Here is a 16,164-nt window from a genome sequence, read left to right on the forward strand (position 1 = left end):
CTCCTTATGAAAAGTGGATAAACACTTGAATACTTTTGACGTTAACAGGTGAGTCACATTGAGTTGAGTTAATATCAATCGATCAATCTTTGACAGGTGAGGTGGGGATACCTGTGAGGCAGCAGGACGGCGTTGACAGGACAGATGAGCTGTTAGAGGAGGCGTGGCTTAAATGGTGATTTAAATGGATAGTGGGAGTGTGCAGTCACTCTGGATACACAGCAGAGACAGAAGCATCACTCCAATCGGAAAACTACAAGTCGTTTTCTCATAGAAAGTTATCCAACAACGAAGGCAACACTTGAGTCATGTGTGGTAAGTTTGCTTTTTATATCGACTTAATGTATTTAGATACTTGTTGGAAGGGATTCTAATTCCTTTACGCACGAGAATTGCCTTGACAGACTCCGATGTCATGCGTGTAGCCTACGGGGTAAAGCAAAGAATTCCCAAACTTATCATTTCATAGAATTGGTCTCGTGTAGTTATCCCGATCGTGTTATAGTTTTAGTATTAATGAAAATATGACTTCTGAACTGAAGTAATGTTTCTAGTTTTTTTCTGACGCGTGGATTAGGCTACTGAGAAGCTGCGACGTGTCAGTGTTTTCACTCACGGATGTTGACATGCAAGTTATACCAGTCACTGTCAAATGCAGATGCGCTCCAGAAGAGTTATTAACATCCATCCTCCTAAAGTGTAATCATCAGCGCTAGCCTGTTGGCAGCCCGTAACACTTGGGCGTGTAGCACTCTCGAGCAGGGTTTACAACAAGTTTACAAGTAAATCTTTAACAGCACTTCGCCCTCTCCTTGTGTCTGCAAGGAAGAGAGGCCAAGGCTGAGGGAGTGTACAGCAGCCAGTCGGCCTACCTGGCTGCTCCAACACTGCGCGCAATGTGCGTCCGTCAATGGCCAGCTGTGTGCTTGCGGGAAGCAGATCTGCCTGGAACATTCCTTAATACACACACACACACACACACACACACACACACACACACACACACACACACACACACACACACACACACACACACACACTTCATACTTCATAATGTAGACACAGTTGTCTTAATTGAATATAATGATGTATCAGCTTGACTAACTCATGGAACTCAATGTGATGAGATGCCATGTCTGCTTCCCCATACAGCCTGTTATGAGAGTTCTTGTCCTTCCCAAGCATATTAGTGTTAGGTGAAGATTATAGACTGTAAAAAATAATACAGCTGGAAGCTAGGAGTTGACCTCATTGATCCTTGATATTGATGTCATCTCACAACTTTTGGCAGCTATTTCTTCCCATATCAATACATTGTTAATGCGTCCTTAAACACAATACGATAATACTTTGCTCTGAAGAAGCAACTGTGCTCTTTGCAGTCGTCTAAAGTTAGCCTACACGGTTTCAGAGAGTTTAAGTTATGTTTCTCTTTCTACCTCTCTAAAAGGGATCTTTGCCTACCTGAATTACCAAGTGCCTCGCACCAGAAAGGAGATATATGAGACGCTGGTGAAGGGACTGCAGAGACTGGAGTACAGAGGGTACGATTCAGCAGGTAAGACACTCGGCTACACAGCGTTGCCACACACACACACACACACACACACACACACACACACACACACACACACACACACACACACACACACACACACACGCACAAACACCAAGCACAAGAGCATATAGTACTCCTTGGCAACACCTGTGACATATCCTTTGATCATAAAACCATAGAGGATGTTTCTAATGCAAACTTGTTGGAATACAATATTTTCAGCTAACACCTTAGGAAACAGCCAGTAACGTCTAACTCAGAACCTCCTGCCACCTGGACATTTATTGTTCAATCACACCCACACTTTGTGTTTGTTCATCCTGTTTGAGCAAGCTGTAGGTACATAACTAAAAGTCAGTAAACACACACACACACACACACACACACACACACACACACACACACACACACACACACACACACACACACACACACAGACATACAGCCAAGTAATACCTCACATACAACCATGTTAAATCCTGGATCACTACTTGTAACCTATCCATCAGCCATTTCATGATTACGTTAAATTTGACCTCTCATCACTTTATAAAACTTTAAATCTGTGCAGTGCCTTTCTTACCTCCCTATAAAAGCATATTTTTTACGCCCCTCCTGTCTGTTTGCAGGTATTGCTGTGGATGGCCCTAAGAAGACAGACACTGACAGCAACCAAAACACCATCTACTTGTTTAAGAAGAAGGGAAAGGTCAAGGCTCTGGATGAGGTGCTTTACAGTGGGTTCATTCACATTTGATTCATATTTCTCACGATATCTTTTTTTTTTTTAAACATAGTTTGTGTCATTAAAAGTCCCTGCAGCCTGTTCATGTGAGTAAAGGCATTTGTTGTGTTTTGTTTGTTCAGAAAAAGACTCACTGGACCTGGATGAGGAGCTGGGCACACACTTTGGCCTCGCTCACACTCGCTGGGCCACACACGGAGAGCCGAGCGCTGTCAACAGCCACCCTCATCGCTCTGACAAGGAAAACGGTAATATATGCTAATGTTCTTTCATGCATGCTCACATACACAGTACAGTATACAAATGTGTTAGGTATAGACCTATTATTACTTGCTTATCATTATTGATAACTTAACCTCGACTCATCTTTGTATAACTTCCCCCGTCTTTGACCTTTAGCCCCTTTTTCTAATCAGTTTACTCTCACTGACTTTTCTCAGAGTTCGTCGTCATCCACAATGGCATCATCACCAACTACAAAGAGCTGAAGGCATACCTGGTAAGTCACCTTATCATTCGGAATTTCTTTTGTAAAAAAAAAGCAAGCAAGCATGTTACCACATTATACTTGGGCAAAAGTCAGATCTGACTGGAATAAACAAACAAGAAGCATTGATTTAAAAAAAATAAAAAAATAAAAAAAATAAAAAGAAGAAGAAAGGATGTTGCTTGGTAGTATTTTTGTTGATGGATAGAGAACATATATTTATTAAAAGCTGAAATAACCTTTTCTTTTTAAATGACCAATGAAGTATATTCAAACTAGATTGTTGCCCCTAAATCTTTAACTGTAAAAAGATTTAATCGTCCCATGCAACTCAAGAGTGTAATATAATCACATTTGCTAGTAAAGTCTTGAGACAACGTCACAAGTGTAACTCTGGATGATTAACCCAAGTTGTTGTAGTTTGAACATGATTTCTGTTTTTAATCAGTGACATGCAGAAGGTTATGGATGTCCTTTTTAAAACTGAAAGTTTTTATTGATGTTTGATTTTAATTTTCCAAGCTACAGTTTTGATATTAGTTCTGTCACAAACCTTTAGTCGGAACGAGTATTTTGAAGAAGGATTCAGATGGAATTTGAGAAAAAACCTGCCGTGGTCTGATCTTGCAGAATGACTGACAGTGTTTATGTGTATATTAATATAAATTGAACCTTCCTCAGATCAACAAAGGATATGAGTTTGAGTCAGAGACGGACACAGAGGTGATCCCGAAATTGATCAAATATGTTTACGACAACCGAGAGAATGACAGCATCACTTTCTCCACCCTGGTAGAGAGGGTTATTCCGCAGCTGGTGAGTAGCTCACACACCGCACACATCACTTACCACACTGACTGCTACCATGCCACAAAAACACAGCACATCCCGCTTTACAGCAGCAAAGCTGTTGTTAGCATGCTAACCTTTGTTTTGTTGTAATATCACAAGATATTATAGTTCCAGTGAGCAATGAAGGAATGTTAATAAGTACATTTACTTTACATGTACTAAAGTACAATTTTACTTGAACATTGTTCTACTACATGTAGTAAACAGCTATAGTTACTCGTGACAACATATGCTTATATCATATGATGCAGTACTACACTACTAATCTACTCAGTAGTATACAAAGTATCTAAAATTGGCTCCACATTGACAAACTACAACATTAAAACGCTCTTACATGTATTTATTAGTGATGAAAACAGAATAATATTCTATAACAATATAACACTTTTGAAGGAGCCATTATGACTGATGAGTACTTTATAATGATAGCTGATAATACTTCTGTATTTTTACTTGACATTTTAATAACCAGCTTTCTGATAACCAGCGTAGTTAGCTTAGTGTCATAAAATCATCATTCATCATTCATACACACACACACACACACACCCACACATTTGCTCATTCTACAATGTGTTCTTAAATTGCTTGTCCATTAATACGCTGCACACCATCACAAAAAACAGTCTCTATAGCAACCGCCCTAATCGCATCACAAGTGACATCATCACTCATAGAAACAGATTTTTTCCGGATGAGATGGAGTAAGCCTCTCTTTTCCATTGTGTGACTTTTATGCTTCAGAGCTTCACACTCTTGGTTGGAGTGGGTTCTCTCTCCTCAGAAGAACAGAGGAGGCAGAAGCAGCCATTTTGGATTTTAAGTAATGGAAACCAGATAGTTCGACCCACTAACAGTGTCAGTACCAGGACACCCTCCGCCTTGTGTTCCTGTCTTATCCCCCCACTTTCAACACCACACACACACACACACACACACACACACACACACACACACACACACACACACACACACACACACACACACAAACACACTTGAAGCCAGTTATGCTTCTAACCACCGCAGGCAACACTGCAGTTAGTGCTTTTGAAACACAGCTGATGTTACACAACAAAGACCCCCACCCCCCCATTCACCACTACTGGCTACACTCACCCCCCGCCCGTAACACTCCTGCCAAACCCCAGGGGCAGAAGAAACATTGGTTTGTGTCTCGTAACTTTACCATTACATTTTAATTTTTTATATTTTATGTTGTTTCTCTTTGCCTACTTTAACGTTGGTTCAGTCTTTCATCGAGCTAATGAAAACTCAGTGTTACCTCTGCTTCTTTCTGTAACAGGAGGGGGCTTTCGCTTTGGTGTTTAAAAGCCGTCATTTCCCTAGAGAGGCTGTTTCCACTAGGTTAGTACCACACACACACACACACACACACACTCACACACACTGACATTTCACTTCACATTGGCTCCGTGCAGTGAACCAGACTCATTTGGAGAGGAGTCACCCCTGTTATTACAACTATGAAGCAATCCTTATTATGAATTGTGGGAGACTTTGATTCAGTCATGGTGGCTTATCTTCGCTAACAGCCATTTTCTGTGATATGTTATGACTCTGTTATGCTTATGATTATGGACAACTGACATGTTTTCCGCATGCATGTGTAAATCTGTGTAAATTCCCGCCTGCATGTGGCAGTGCAATCTGCGTCTTAAGACCCAGGCAGAGAGGGGGAGCAGAGCAGAGGTTGAATACAGGATCCCCTTCTCCCTCCTGGGCCTCTGGCCTCTGGGCTGCTGCCTCTACGCAGGCTTCTCTGTGACTCATTAACAGAGAGACTAGAGAGTTTCCTGTTTCTGCTGTCGGGAAATGACCCTGCCAGAAAGACTCATGGTTAATCACTTCACATCATTTTATTTTAGTTTATACGGTTACTGGTTCAGTGAGCCATCATGGATCAGAGGAAAGGTAGATTACTGGAGCACGGGAGGGAGAGTGGAAAAAGGGCAACAAAGTGAAGAGAGATAAGTGGGCCGTTACTTATGGTTTATGCAAACAGGTTGTCTGGCAATGCCCGTTTTGGCAAGACTGCTTTTTTGGCCCACCTGCTGATAAAGTCAGTAAACTTTGGCCTAACTTCTGGCTATTGTGTGCTTGTAGTTTCTGACGAAATGATTCAGATATCAGTATATTGCACAGTTTTGGCTAACTCAAATCAGTGCAGTTTTGCGGTTAATATGTTAATAGTCAGCATTGTCTCCCAGGACGGAGGGATGAGGGAATGTTTGTAATTATCTAGTGCCGCTAGACACCACCCCACCCTTTGTCGTCAACCTCCCGGCATGACTTTTACTCTCTTTACCTCAGCTTCACTTTCTTTAACTTTCTCTCAATCTATTGTACCTCATTTCTTTTTCTTTCCACCACCCTGTATTTTTATTTTTTACTCCTTGATTTTCTTTCATCCCTTTGCTCCCCTTCTTCCTGTCACTCCCTCCCTCATAGTAAATATTGTATTGGATAGCGACCACATGTTTCTGTTTGCAAGCCTTCCCTTTTCAAACCCTACACCCCTTAAAACAACCAGTGGTCTTGCGTCAGCGTAGCTGAGCCTGAGAAGGGCTAAGCAGAGAGAAAAGAGGGATCCAGACAAAGAAAGACAAGAAATAAGGAGAGGCTCTTTGGACGCGGTTTCTCAAGAATTTGTTTCATAATAACTAACTCACCATGAAGAGGTTTTGTTTTGTTATATTGTTTGCACTGTGGTCACAATATGAGGGTGTAAAGGTTTCACGTATTCCTCACACACTCCTCCCTCACCTGTCAACTCTATATGTGGTTGTAACTTCTCTGCCTCCACAGCCAATAGGAGAAGCCCACATCGAATTTGTTACCAATAAGGAAGCAGTGACTCGGTCAGGTAAATGTTAGCAAATCCAAGAGGGATAGAGACTAACAGTGGATCCGTTTACCTGTCTGATGTTCAAGACTAGAAGGTTTAGAAAGGATCTGGAATAAGTAGGAGGATTACTGAGCCTGGGACAAACCCAACCCCAGGATTGTGTACAGAATGATAAAAAAAAATGACTGTAACAAAGATTGAGTTTTGAGGTGGTACAGGGAAGAAAAAAATGATGGGGGGAAAACGGAGAGACCATAAGGTGTGCCAAGGAACGTCAGTTTTGTTTGGAATGATACAGCTTGATAGGATGTCCATATTCATACTTTTACTAAGCACCATGCAAGAGTGTATGTATCCTTAGTATGTAAACCTAATCATGTCCTTTCTCCTATTCTTCCTCTCACTTTCTCCGTCTCTTTCTCTTTGCCTGCTTCATTCTTGTCCCAACAGAAGAGGAAGTCCACTGCTCATTGGTGTGCGAAGCGAGCACGAGCTGTCGACTGAAGACATCCCCATCCAGTACAACAGTGGTGAGCTCTGTTCCTGTCTCGGTCTGCCATTATCCGCTTACACTGCACCCTGAATCTCTGCATGCTCACACACAGACATACTGTAGGTAGACACATTCACAGCAGCAGAAAGAGAGAGTGTTCATTAACATATTACATTTATTAGCATATTCAATAGTCTAAAATGACCTTGTTCGTTGCAGTATCTGTGTCTGTAAGATGCATAAAGACACTTCAAACCAGCAGTGGTTTATTGGTCAAGTAAGTTTACAAACACAGGAAATTGACCCCTGAAGCTGCTTGCTTAGTCTTGTTGACGAAGATCCTGAAAGACCACCCAAACAGAAAGTTATGAAATGTTTAAATAACTCTATTTTAATACAATTCAAAAACTATATTGCTATTGCAAACATGTCAATTAAAAAAATGAGAGAAACCATTCATTTATTCCCTCTTCACATTGTGTGTTTTCAAATCTTTTACATGTTATAAAACCACATTCAAACACATCTTTGAAAGATAAGGCAGGCGAAGACCCAAAGCAGACTGCCCCAACCTGTCTGTTGCTCTCAGCCCAAAGCCCATACATTCCTAATGAAGTTCTAAATCTTGAAATTGGGTCATGAATATATACTTTCATCAAAGAAAAAGACTATATCATTTCCATAAACAGCTGGGCACTGTCGTTTAGAGCAAACTCTAAAAAAGAGTAAATATTTGTTGGGGACTATTTTCAGTTAGCAGGACGTCGTATGTGGCATCCACTCAAAATAAACTACACTGCCGTGTTTATCGTAATGAAGGAACAAGTCCCCCAGTGCAACAGTGTGGCTCATTGATGTGTTTTTAATAGTTTTTGGGCTACAATGGAGCTTTATGGCACAGATGAATGAGTTGAATCAGGCTTTGGCTACACAGTAATACTTGTCAGTAGGATAAGTCCATTGTTTGTTTTGGTCTTTTCATGGACATTTGAGCAAAGATCAAATTGAGAAAGATATGCAGAAAGAAGCCTTATACAGAAGCCTTAACACATGTATCTATCAAGGAAGCATTTTCTTTTTTACTTTCTTCCAGGATTACAGGAAAAGTAACTCTTCATTTTCTCAGATGTACTGTAACAAACACCACAGAGTGACGCTCTTGGCTAACTGTAGAAATGGTACAAGATGTTTTGTGGTTCTGTTATTCATTGTGCAATAATTCTGTTTAAAAAACCTTCTTAGAAAGCCATTTTCCCTAAAGTGTTGCCAGTGATTATTTGGTGTAGTTTCAGAGGCTATTGGTCTTTTCAAAATTCATCTGGATACTGGATACAGAATGTAGTCCTCAATCCTACAGTTCCCAGCAATAAAGAGAGTTTGAAACAGAGTTTCTCTTGTAATCTCTCAGATACGCTTGTTACAAAAAACATCTGTCGTTGATTTCTTTTAAATGTATTATTAGCAACAACCTGCTTGTTTTGTTGTTTTCGTCTTTATTTCGTGAAGAACTGTCTTCACTGTCTTATCTACTTATATATAGGTACTATATATACTTGTATATATGGTTCTTAATGGTTCAAGTGAGCCAAGTGTAAAGTCCACGGAGTTAGGTTATTTGGGGCCAGGAAGAAACCGAGCAGGGTGTGTCGTTTTAATGGTTGAAAAGAAATTGTTTCAATCCATTTGGCCCTTTCTTTTCATAACACTTTATATAATGACTGATATCTCTACCACTTTAAAAGTCCTTAGTTGTTTAAACAATATATAAAACACCATGATTACCAAATGAAATTATGGACTCTTTCTCATGCCAGTGCTATTGTAAAAGATGATCCTCCCTAACCCTCCTTTGGCTGACATCTCGGAGAACATTTGTCTTGTCTTTATTGGAGATCTACGGTAGATGGCAGATGTCATCTATCTATTGGCATTTTGTTCCACTGCAAAAAAGAAGCATGAAGCACAAATTCTGCAAAAGAAAACATCTTTTTACAAATAGTATTGAGTGATGCTTGCCACCAGGTAGATTGTTGATCGTTTTAGTCACTCAAAGTCACCTCTGACCCTTGACCTCTGACCTTGTAGCTCACTTGAAGGAGGAGGAGAAGAACAGCCACAATCGTCCTGACTGCTCCAGCGCCATCGACTCTGTGGGGGATGGCAGGGCTGTGGAGTATTACTTTGCCTCTGATGCCAGGTGAGATACCAATTGTCTGTGTTTGTTGTGTCATGGAATTCTTATATGTCATGTTATAAATGTATCCTCCCCTGTCTCTCATATATGTCTCTCATATCTGTCTACCATATCTATCAAGTATGCAAAGAAACAAGTTTAGTGTTTATAAACACCACACTAGCAGACATCCTCATCAATTGATCACATGTATCCATCTTTTCTCTCTCCCCACAGTGCCATCATTGAGTACACCAACAAGGTGTTGTACCTGGAGGATGATGACATGGCAGTGGTGACCGACGGGAAACTCTCCATCCACAGGCTGAGACGGCAGGTTGGTGAGAATCCAGTGAGGGCAATCCAGACCCTGCAGATGGAGCTTCAACAGATCATGAAAGGTTAGATAATGCTCAAAAAGACTATTTTGTTAGCTGCCGGATATGAGGACAATACATTGCTTTTATTTTATTTTCGGCAATTAGTTTAACTTAAAAGGAAATATTAATAATATTTTAAATGTTTTATTTTACTTTTTGACTTTTATAATGACTTTGCATATTCTATTGATTTGTGTACCTCCATGCTTTAATGAATTTTATTAGTCTTTTTTTGTGAAGCACTTTGAACTGCATGTACGTATGAAAAGTGCTATATAAATAAAATGTATTATTATTATTATTATTATTATTATTATTATTATTATTATTATTATTATTATTATCAGAATCAGATGTCAGATGTTTTAAAGAACACAGATTCCAAAGAATCCTGCTGATGAATTAAAAACAAATTGTACCCTTGTACTTTTGAAATGAATGCATTTATTTTATTTACTGGTACCAGGAAACAGAGTCGACACAACAGTGGCATCACAGAGTTTGCTTAAAGAAGCAATCCTTCCAACTTTAATCATACCCAGGAAACAAGGTCACAGATGGAGGTGCATGCCTCGTAGTTATCTAGTCTAAACAACACAATGCCTTCAGCCTCCAGCCTTTGTCAGGAAACTGAGACTCAACATTGTATAACCTTTAATGATAAGACAGGGTGGGAAACTTACTTGACAAAGTAAGGGAAAGGTCAGCATCAGTTAACCACGACACTGCAGAAACACTTACGCTTTACATTTTATAAATTGAGTACACTGAAAGCATGCATGCACCATTTGTAGATTTATACTTGCTCGCCCTCTGCTGGCTGAAGGTGAAATCATAATGCGGCTGTCAGTTTTTTAGCCTCTTACAGCAAAGACCCTCCCATATGCCTCTGTTGTCTGTCTTAACTCTTAGGGGTATTCTGCATGTCCTCATTACATCATGAGGAGTACTAGAGTACCAGATAATCTGATGTACATATGTGCTCTTCTCTTTGCAGGTAATTTTGATGCCTTCATGCAGAAGGAGATCTTTGAGCAGCCGGAGTCTGTCGTCAACACAATGAGAGGACGGATTTGTTTTGACACCAACACAGGTGACTAGTGATCTTTCAAAACCGCCCTGCTTTTACATTTTCATGATATGTAGGGCACCTGAACAGGTCCCGGATTCCTTAAATAAATATTAGCAGGGACTCATACAGGATACAGGATCTACAGTCTGTTGTATATCCTTCTTATTGTTTGTCTATTTTAACGTGGAATCTTTTACAGAAGAGCAAACTGAGACTGAACATTTTATTTTGATACTCATTTATATTTAATTAAATGCCCACTAATGTAACTGTCATCTATCTCCTCAGTGATTCTTGGTGGGCTGAAGGACCACATGAAAGAAATCAAACGATGCAGAAGGCTAATTGTGATTGGCTGCGGCACTAGCTTCCATGCTGCATTGGCTGTGAGTAGAGCTATCAAAGCTTTGGATAAGCATGACAATGATTATTCTGTGAGAAAGATAGCCATGACTAGTAAAAGCAAAGTTCAAACACAAAGTTACTGTTTGTATGGCGAGTGGTGATGATGATGATGACGATGACGATGATGATGGAGAAACGTCTGCTTTTGATTCCCTAATTTACAGACCAGACAGATCCTCGAGGAGCTGACGCAGCTGTCTGTCATGGTGGAGCTGGCAAGCGACTTCCTGGACCGCAACACTCCCGTCTTTAGAGACGATGTTTGCTTCTTCATCAGCCAGTCAGGTGAACACATACAACCTCATATTTGTCTTCTAAGGTCACTGCAAAAACAGCAATTTGAGAACAATGATCTTTGTCAAGACAAAACAAATCTGACCGGGACACTGGCTTGTCATGGTCCTATGGGAAACCTGTTAGCAGTATCATCATCATTTTGTGTTGTACCTCAACAGTGGCATTAGTGTGCTGTAATTACGCATTGTAAGCATATCTTTTCATTCCCTCTGCTCCCTCAGGAGAGACAGCAGACACCTTGATGTCACTACGCTACTGCAAGGGTCAAGGTGCTCTGACAGTTGGTGTAACCAACACTGTGGGCAGCTCCATTTGTAGAGAAACAGACTGTGGAGTCCACATCAATGCTGGGCCTGAGATAGGAGTAGCTAGCACCAAGGTATAGTTCATACTGTGCATCCCAATAGATGTGTTTTTCATGCTTAATAAAAGTTGTCCAGCAGTATTAACAGTCTTTAATGTAATGATAAAATCCATCTCTTGAAATGCTTCATGATACACGCAATTCTGTGTTATTTGCTAGATAGGCCACATTGTTCAGCAACACTTGGGGTTATATGCGTGTTTCTTGTGTATGTGATCCAGGCCTACACCAGTCAGTTTGTGGCCCTCACCATGTTCGGCCTGATGATAAGCGAGGACAGACTCTCCCTACAGCAGAGAAGACTGGAGATTATCAACGGCCTCAGGGTGCTACCTGGTCAGTCCAACAAACACAAGTTGATCACAAACACAGCCTTCGTGGTCTCTAAGTTACCACACGGCAGGGTCTGTCATGATATCAGATTTTTACTACACAATTATCGAAAGAATTCACGATAAAGGGAGGGAAATAGTCAGTCAATTTCTTTAACTATGTTTATTGTGCGTTTTGTCTCTTTTTTGGCAAATTACACTCAAAGTACGAGTGTTGGGAGCTAGAGAGAGATTCTGCAAAAGAATATATAAGAAATGATTTAAGAGGTGTTTGATTCTTTACACAATATGTGTATCATTAACATTACTTTTTTCAGACTGACAGATGCTAAACCATGTTCAACCACCACTGACAAATCAAGCTAATAAAATGCTGTATATTTTGTTCAAAACGTGCACTCATATTCTTACTGCTACCATAATCCCTCCATCTCTACATTATCATGTGTTCTACTCTCCTAGAGCTGATAAAGCAGGTGTTGGCCCTGGATAAGAAGATCAAGACCATCGCTGATGAACTGTATGAGCAAAAGTCTCTTCTGGTCATGGGCCGAGGTTACCACTATGCCACCTGCCTAGAGGGGGCGCTGGTGAGTTGAGAAAAAACTGCGACATAACAGAGTTGTAATGTCGGTATGTTATTATTTAGGATCATGTTCTGAGCTACTTTTATTCTTTTTACTTTAATGCAGAAAATCAAGGAGATCACCTACATGCACTCTGAGGGCATCCTGGCTGGGGAGCTAAAGCACGGCCCTCTGGCACTTATAGACAAAGATATGCCGGTCATCATGATCATCATGAAAGACGCCTGCTACACCAAGTGCCAGAATGCTCTGCAACAAGTCACTGCCCGATCAGTAAGTCCTGATAAAACGCATTCCACTGTAACCTGCAGGCATCGTAGACTGTTTAAAATAGGCAGGCACTGAAACACACACCTGGACGCTTACACACAAACGTTTCAGAGTGCAACAAATATATCTAAATTGATCGACTGATGTTCTCGCTTGTGACTCTCTCCATCAGGGTCGGCCCATCATCCTATGTTGCCAGGACGACCAAGATATTTGTCAGAATGCCTACCACACCATCGAGTTGCCGCAATCCGTGGACTGTCTGCAGGGCATCCTCAGCGTCATCCCCCTGCAGCTCTTGTCCTTCCACTTGGCCGTCCTGCGAGGATATGATGTAAGTAGTCAACATCATTTTCAACTCAATCTGTATGAATTCTCACTGTATAGGAAAAATAGTCGTTTTATTTTTGCTTTAACGTTAGTTTTCAGTAATAAAGTATTGCTTTTCATCTACCAAAACCAATATACCAAACGTTTTGTCTACCAATATGATCCCTGATCTGAGCCCCAGAAATGAGGGAGATCATACAAACAGTGAAATATTAGGTCATTATCATGTGACTTTGAACAGGTCAGTTGCTATTGTCACATATCAATATTATGATATGAATTCATAACGATATTCATTTAGTCTACACCCAAAATGGATTAGAAATATGATATTTAAATGAAAATATATTCTAAAACATCTTGTTATAATTTGCTTTTCAGATGATTTCAGTTGCATCTATTTGCATATGGCTTTGATATTGTTGCATATTAGTTTAATGCTATGCTAAGTCTGACGGTCAGATACTTGAAGTGTTCCTAACATTTAGGCTATGTTTTTAAATGAACAATAATAATGAATATCAAAGTATAATTTCAACATGTCAATGGAATGAAATGTGCATGCAGCATAAGACTCAGGGATGCTATTTATTGCTTGCTGTTAATTCTTTATTAGCATAATGTGCAGTGGTTGTGGAGACCAGTTTACCAAGCTGCACTTTGTAAAGCTGTGTGTGTATGTGTGTGTGGGCAGTATGTTTCACTTTGTCATGCCAGCTTCGGTACCACTGCTGTATTTAGTTTAGTGTGAAATGTTTGGAAGGCTTGGTTTTACATCCTGTTGATCTCGTCTTCACCTATCATCTCTGTCTCATGTCTGATTGTATCACGAGAACAGGAACTGGTCAGGAACTCAGGCATTAATGTTTACATTGTGGTTTTTCTATTTACACCTTCAAGAGAGCTTATCTATCCTCTATAGCACCATTTATTATACACCTTTTTTTCTAGCTTGTTAATGTGTGTTTTTTTTTAATGTAAATGCATTTAATGTGACACAACACAACCACAGTTCAGGTTATTTGCTCTAACAAACTGTTTTCTCTTTTTGCAGGTTGACTTTCCCAGAAACTTGGCCAAATCTGTGACTGTGGAATAATTACAGTTTACAAAGCACAGGAGAGGGGAAAGGAGGCTCATATATTTACAGTGCAATTCCTTCAGCATGTGCGTGTGTGTGTGTGTGTGTGTGTGCGTGTGTGCGTGTGTGTGTGTGTGTGTGTGTGTGTGAGAGAGATTGTGGTGAAGTAGAGCACTTTGTATGTGTGTATCCAAAGATGAAAGAGGGTGGTATACGGTACAATGATTGGGGTTTTTTTAAAGGAAGAGAAATGTGAAGTCCGACCAATAAACTGCTGAGGATGTACCAGTGCCATTGAGGCCTCGCGGAACAATCTATGAAAACAACATTCTCACATCCAAAGGAACCAACATGCTGTGCCTTTTTCTTATCTCGAGATGAGCCAAAAACACATACTGCAAGCTTAGCAGAAAAGCATTGATATGGTGTTTTGAAGTGTTTACAGTTGTGCAATATGGGGACCAAATGTGCATTATGTATGTACACAATCATGAGTGAGATGATTTATTCTCTTTCTGTTTGATGAATTGCTTATGTCAATTGGTGGTGTCTTGAGAAATGTAGGAATGAAACAGCAGAAGCTACCAGAAGGAAGTTCCTCAATCTGACTTTCACATTATTACTTGATTATTTTGTTATGTTGCTGGTCAGTTTCTTTGTCATTTCATTTTAATTTAAAATATATTGTATGATAGTCTATTCGTTTAACAGGATTGAAGTTTCCAAAGTCAGTTCATGGTAGAACATGAACCTTTTTTTCCTGACTTTATTATTTTCATCATAGGTGGAGCATTTCCATAGACATACATGAAGATTATTTAAAGAACACTTATGCAGCAAAGAAATTATATACCATGACTTCCAAAAATGCTTTTGTTTTGTCAGCAGTTTTTATGGGTTTATAATAATAATAATATTCTATATTTATCTGATTTTTATTTTATAGGGCTTTAAGAAAGGGTTTGATTTATATCTTTAACTGTGATTGTATTTTATACTGTATGTTTTATACATGTAAGCAGGCACTATCAATCAATCAATCAATCAATAGATAAAGCATTCTATTCAAAGTGTGCAGGTTGTTATTCCTTATTTCTCCTTGTCCCAGTTTGTTTTGTTAAATAATATCAGATGTTAGTGCTATATTACTCCGACAGGATGATACGGGTATAATTCAAATTTATTTATTTTGCATTGGGTGGTATGAGCCTGCATGACCAGTGATTCAGTCTAGCCCTAGTTTGTGCTTGTAATGTATCATCATTATGCGATGCATTAAATAGGGCTAGTTCAGACAAAGATTACAGTAATGGATCCATTTCACAAAAATATTTATAATCTATAATAGAAAAAAAGTGTATACATTCTCAGACCTCTCGTTATCTTTTGGAACTACTGTGTTTACTGAGTAGTTTAGCAAATCAGTAGGTCTTAATTGTGCGTCTTCTACAGTGGTGGAATGTAACTGTAAATGGATATAATTGTTGAGGTACTTGTACTTTACCTGGAGAGTACTTTTCACTACACATGTTTTTAACAGCTACAGTTACTTGAAGATTAGCTCCATGTTATATACAGTATCTTACAATCTTATATATTATGATGCATAAATGAGGCGAATAGGCTACATGTTAATGCATCAGTAATAAGAGCCCAATACTATATGATAATATAACACTGACATGGGTGATTCTGCTGTGCACTTTTACTTTAGATCATCATCATCATCATCATCACCATCATGGTTACAGTAGTGTGAAGGCAATATGCCTATGTATACTACTGGTCTTAACATAGATTTTTGGGTGTATGCTAGTAGTTGTAGAGATAGTCCCTCCAGTGTTTGTCTAGTCCAGATTTAAAACTTTT

At 39.6% G+C, this 16,164-nt stretch overlaps 1 protein-coding gene across 1 annotated transcript; it reads left to right on the forward strand.

Annotated features, from left to right (window-relative positions):
* Nucleotides 1-217: 217 nt before the first annotated feature.
* gfpt2 (glutamine-fructose-6-phosphate transaminase 2) lies at nucleotides 218-15,369 on the forward strand. The gene is made up of 19 exons (XM_029442081.1): nucleotides 218-315; nucleotides 1,451-1,558; nucleotides 2,188-2,295; nucleotides 2,426-2,551; nucleotides 2,744-2,802; nucleotides 3,472-3,606; nucleotides 4,949-5,010; nucleotides 6,962-7,041; nucleotides 9,090-9,201; nucleotides 9,415-9,578; nucleotides 10,555-10,650; nucleotides 10,918-11,015; nucleotides 11,199-11,319; nucleotides 11,553-11,710; nucleotides 11,917-12,031; nucleotides 12,490-12,617; nucleotides 12,720-12,887; nucleotides 13,057-13,218; nucleotides 14,269-15,369. The coding sequence occupies exons 1-19, from the start codon at nucleotides 309-311 to the stop codon at nucleotides 14,311-14,313; spliced, it is 2,052 nt and encodes a 683-aa protein (XP_029297941.1). The 5' UTR covers nucleotides 218-308; the 3' UTR covers nucleotides 14,314-15,369.
* Nucleotides 15,370-16,164: the final 795 nt, after the last annotated feature.

Source organism: Cottoperca gobio, chromosome 10 (genome assembly GCF_900634415.1).
Source record: "Cottoperca gobio chromosome 10, fCotGob3.1, whole genome shotgun sequence".
NCBI classification, from domain to species: domain Eukaryota; kingdom Metazoa; phylum Chordata; class Actinopteri; order Perciformes; family Bovichtidae; genus Cottoperca; species Cottoperca gobio.

Excerpts from the sequence above, each read along its gene's own strand:
- gfpt2 (XM_029442081.1), top strand. Across the intron at positions 11,016-11,198 it reads GCTTCCATGCTGCATTGGCT|ACCAGACAGATCCTCGAGGA; the intron begins GTGAGTAGAGCT and ends CCTAATTTACAG. Across the intron at positions 12,032-12,489 it reads CGGCCTCAGGGTGCTACCTG|AGCTGATAAAGCAGGTGTTG; the intron begins GTCAGTCCAACA and ends CTACTCTCCTAG.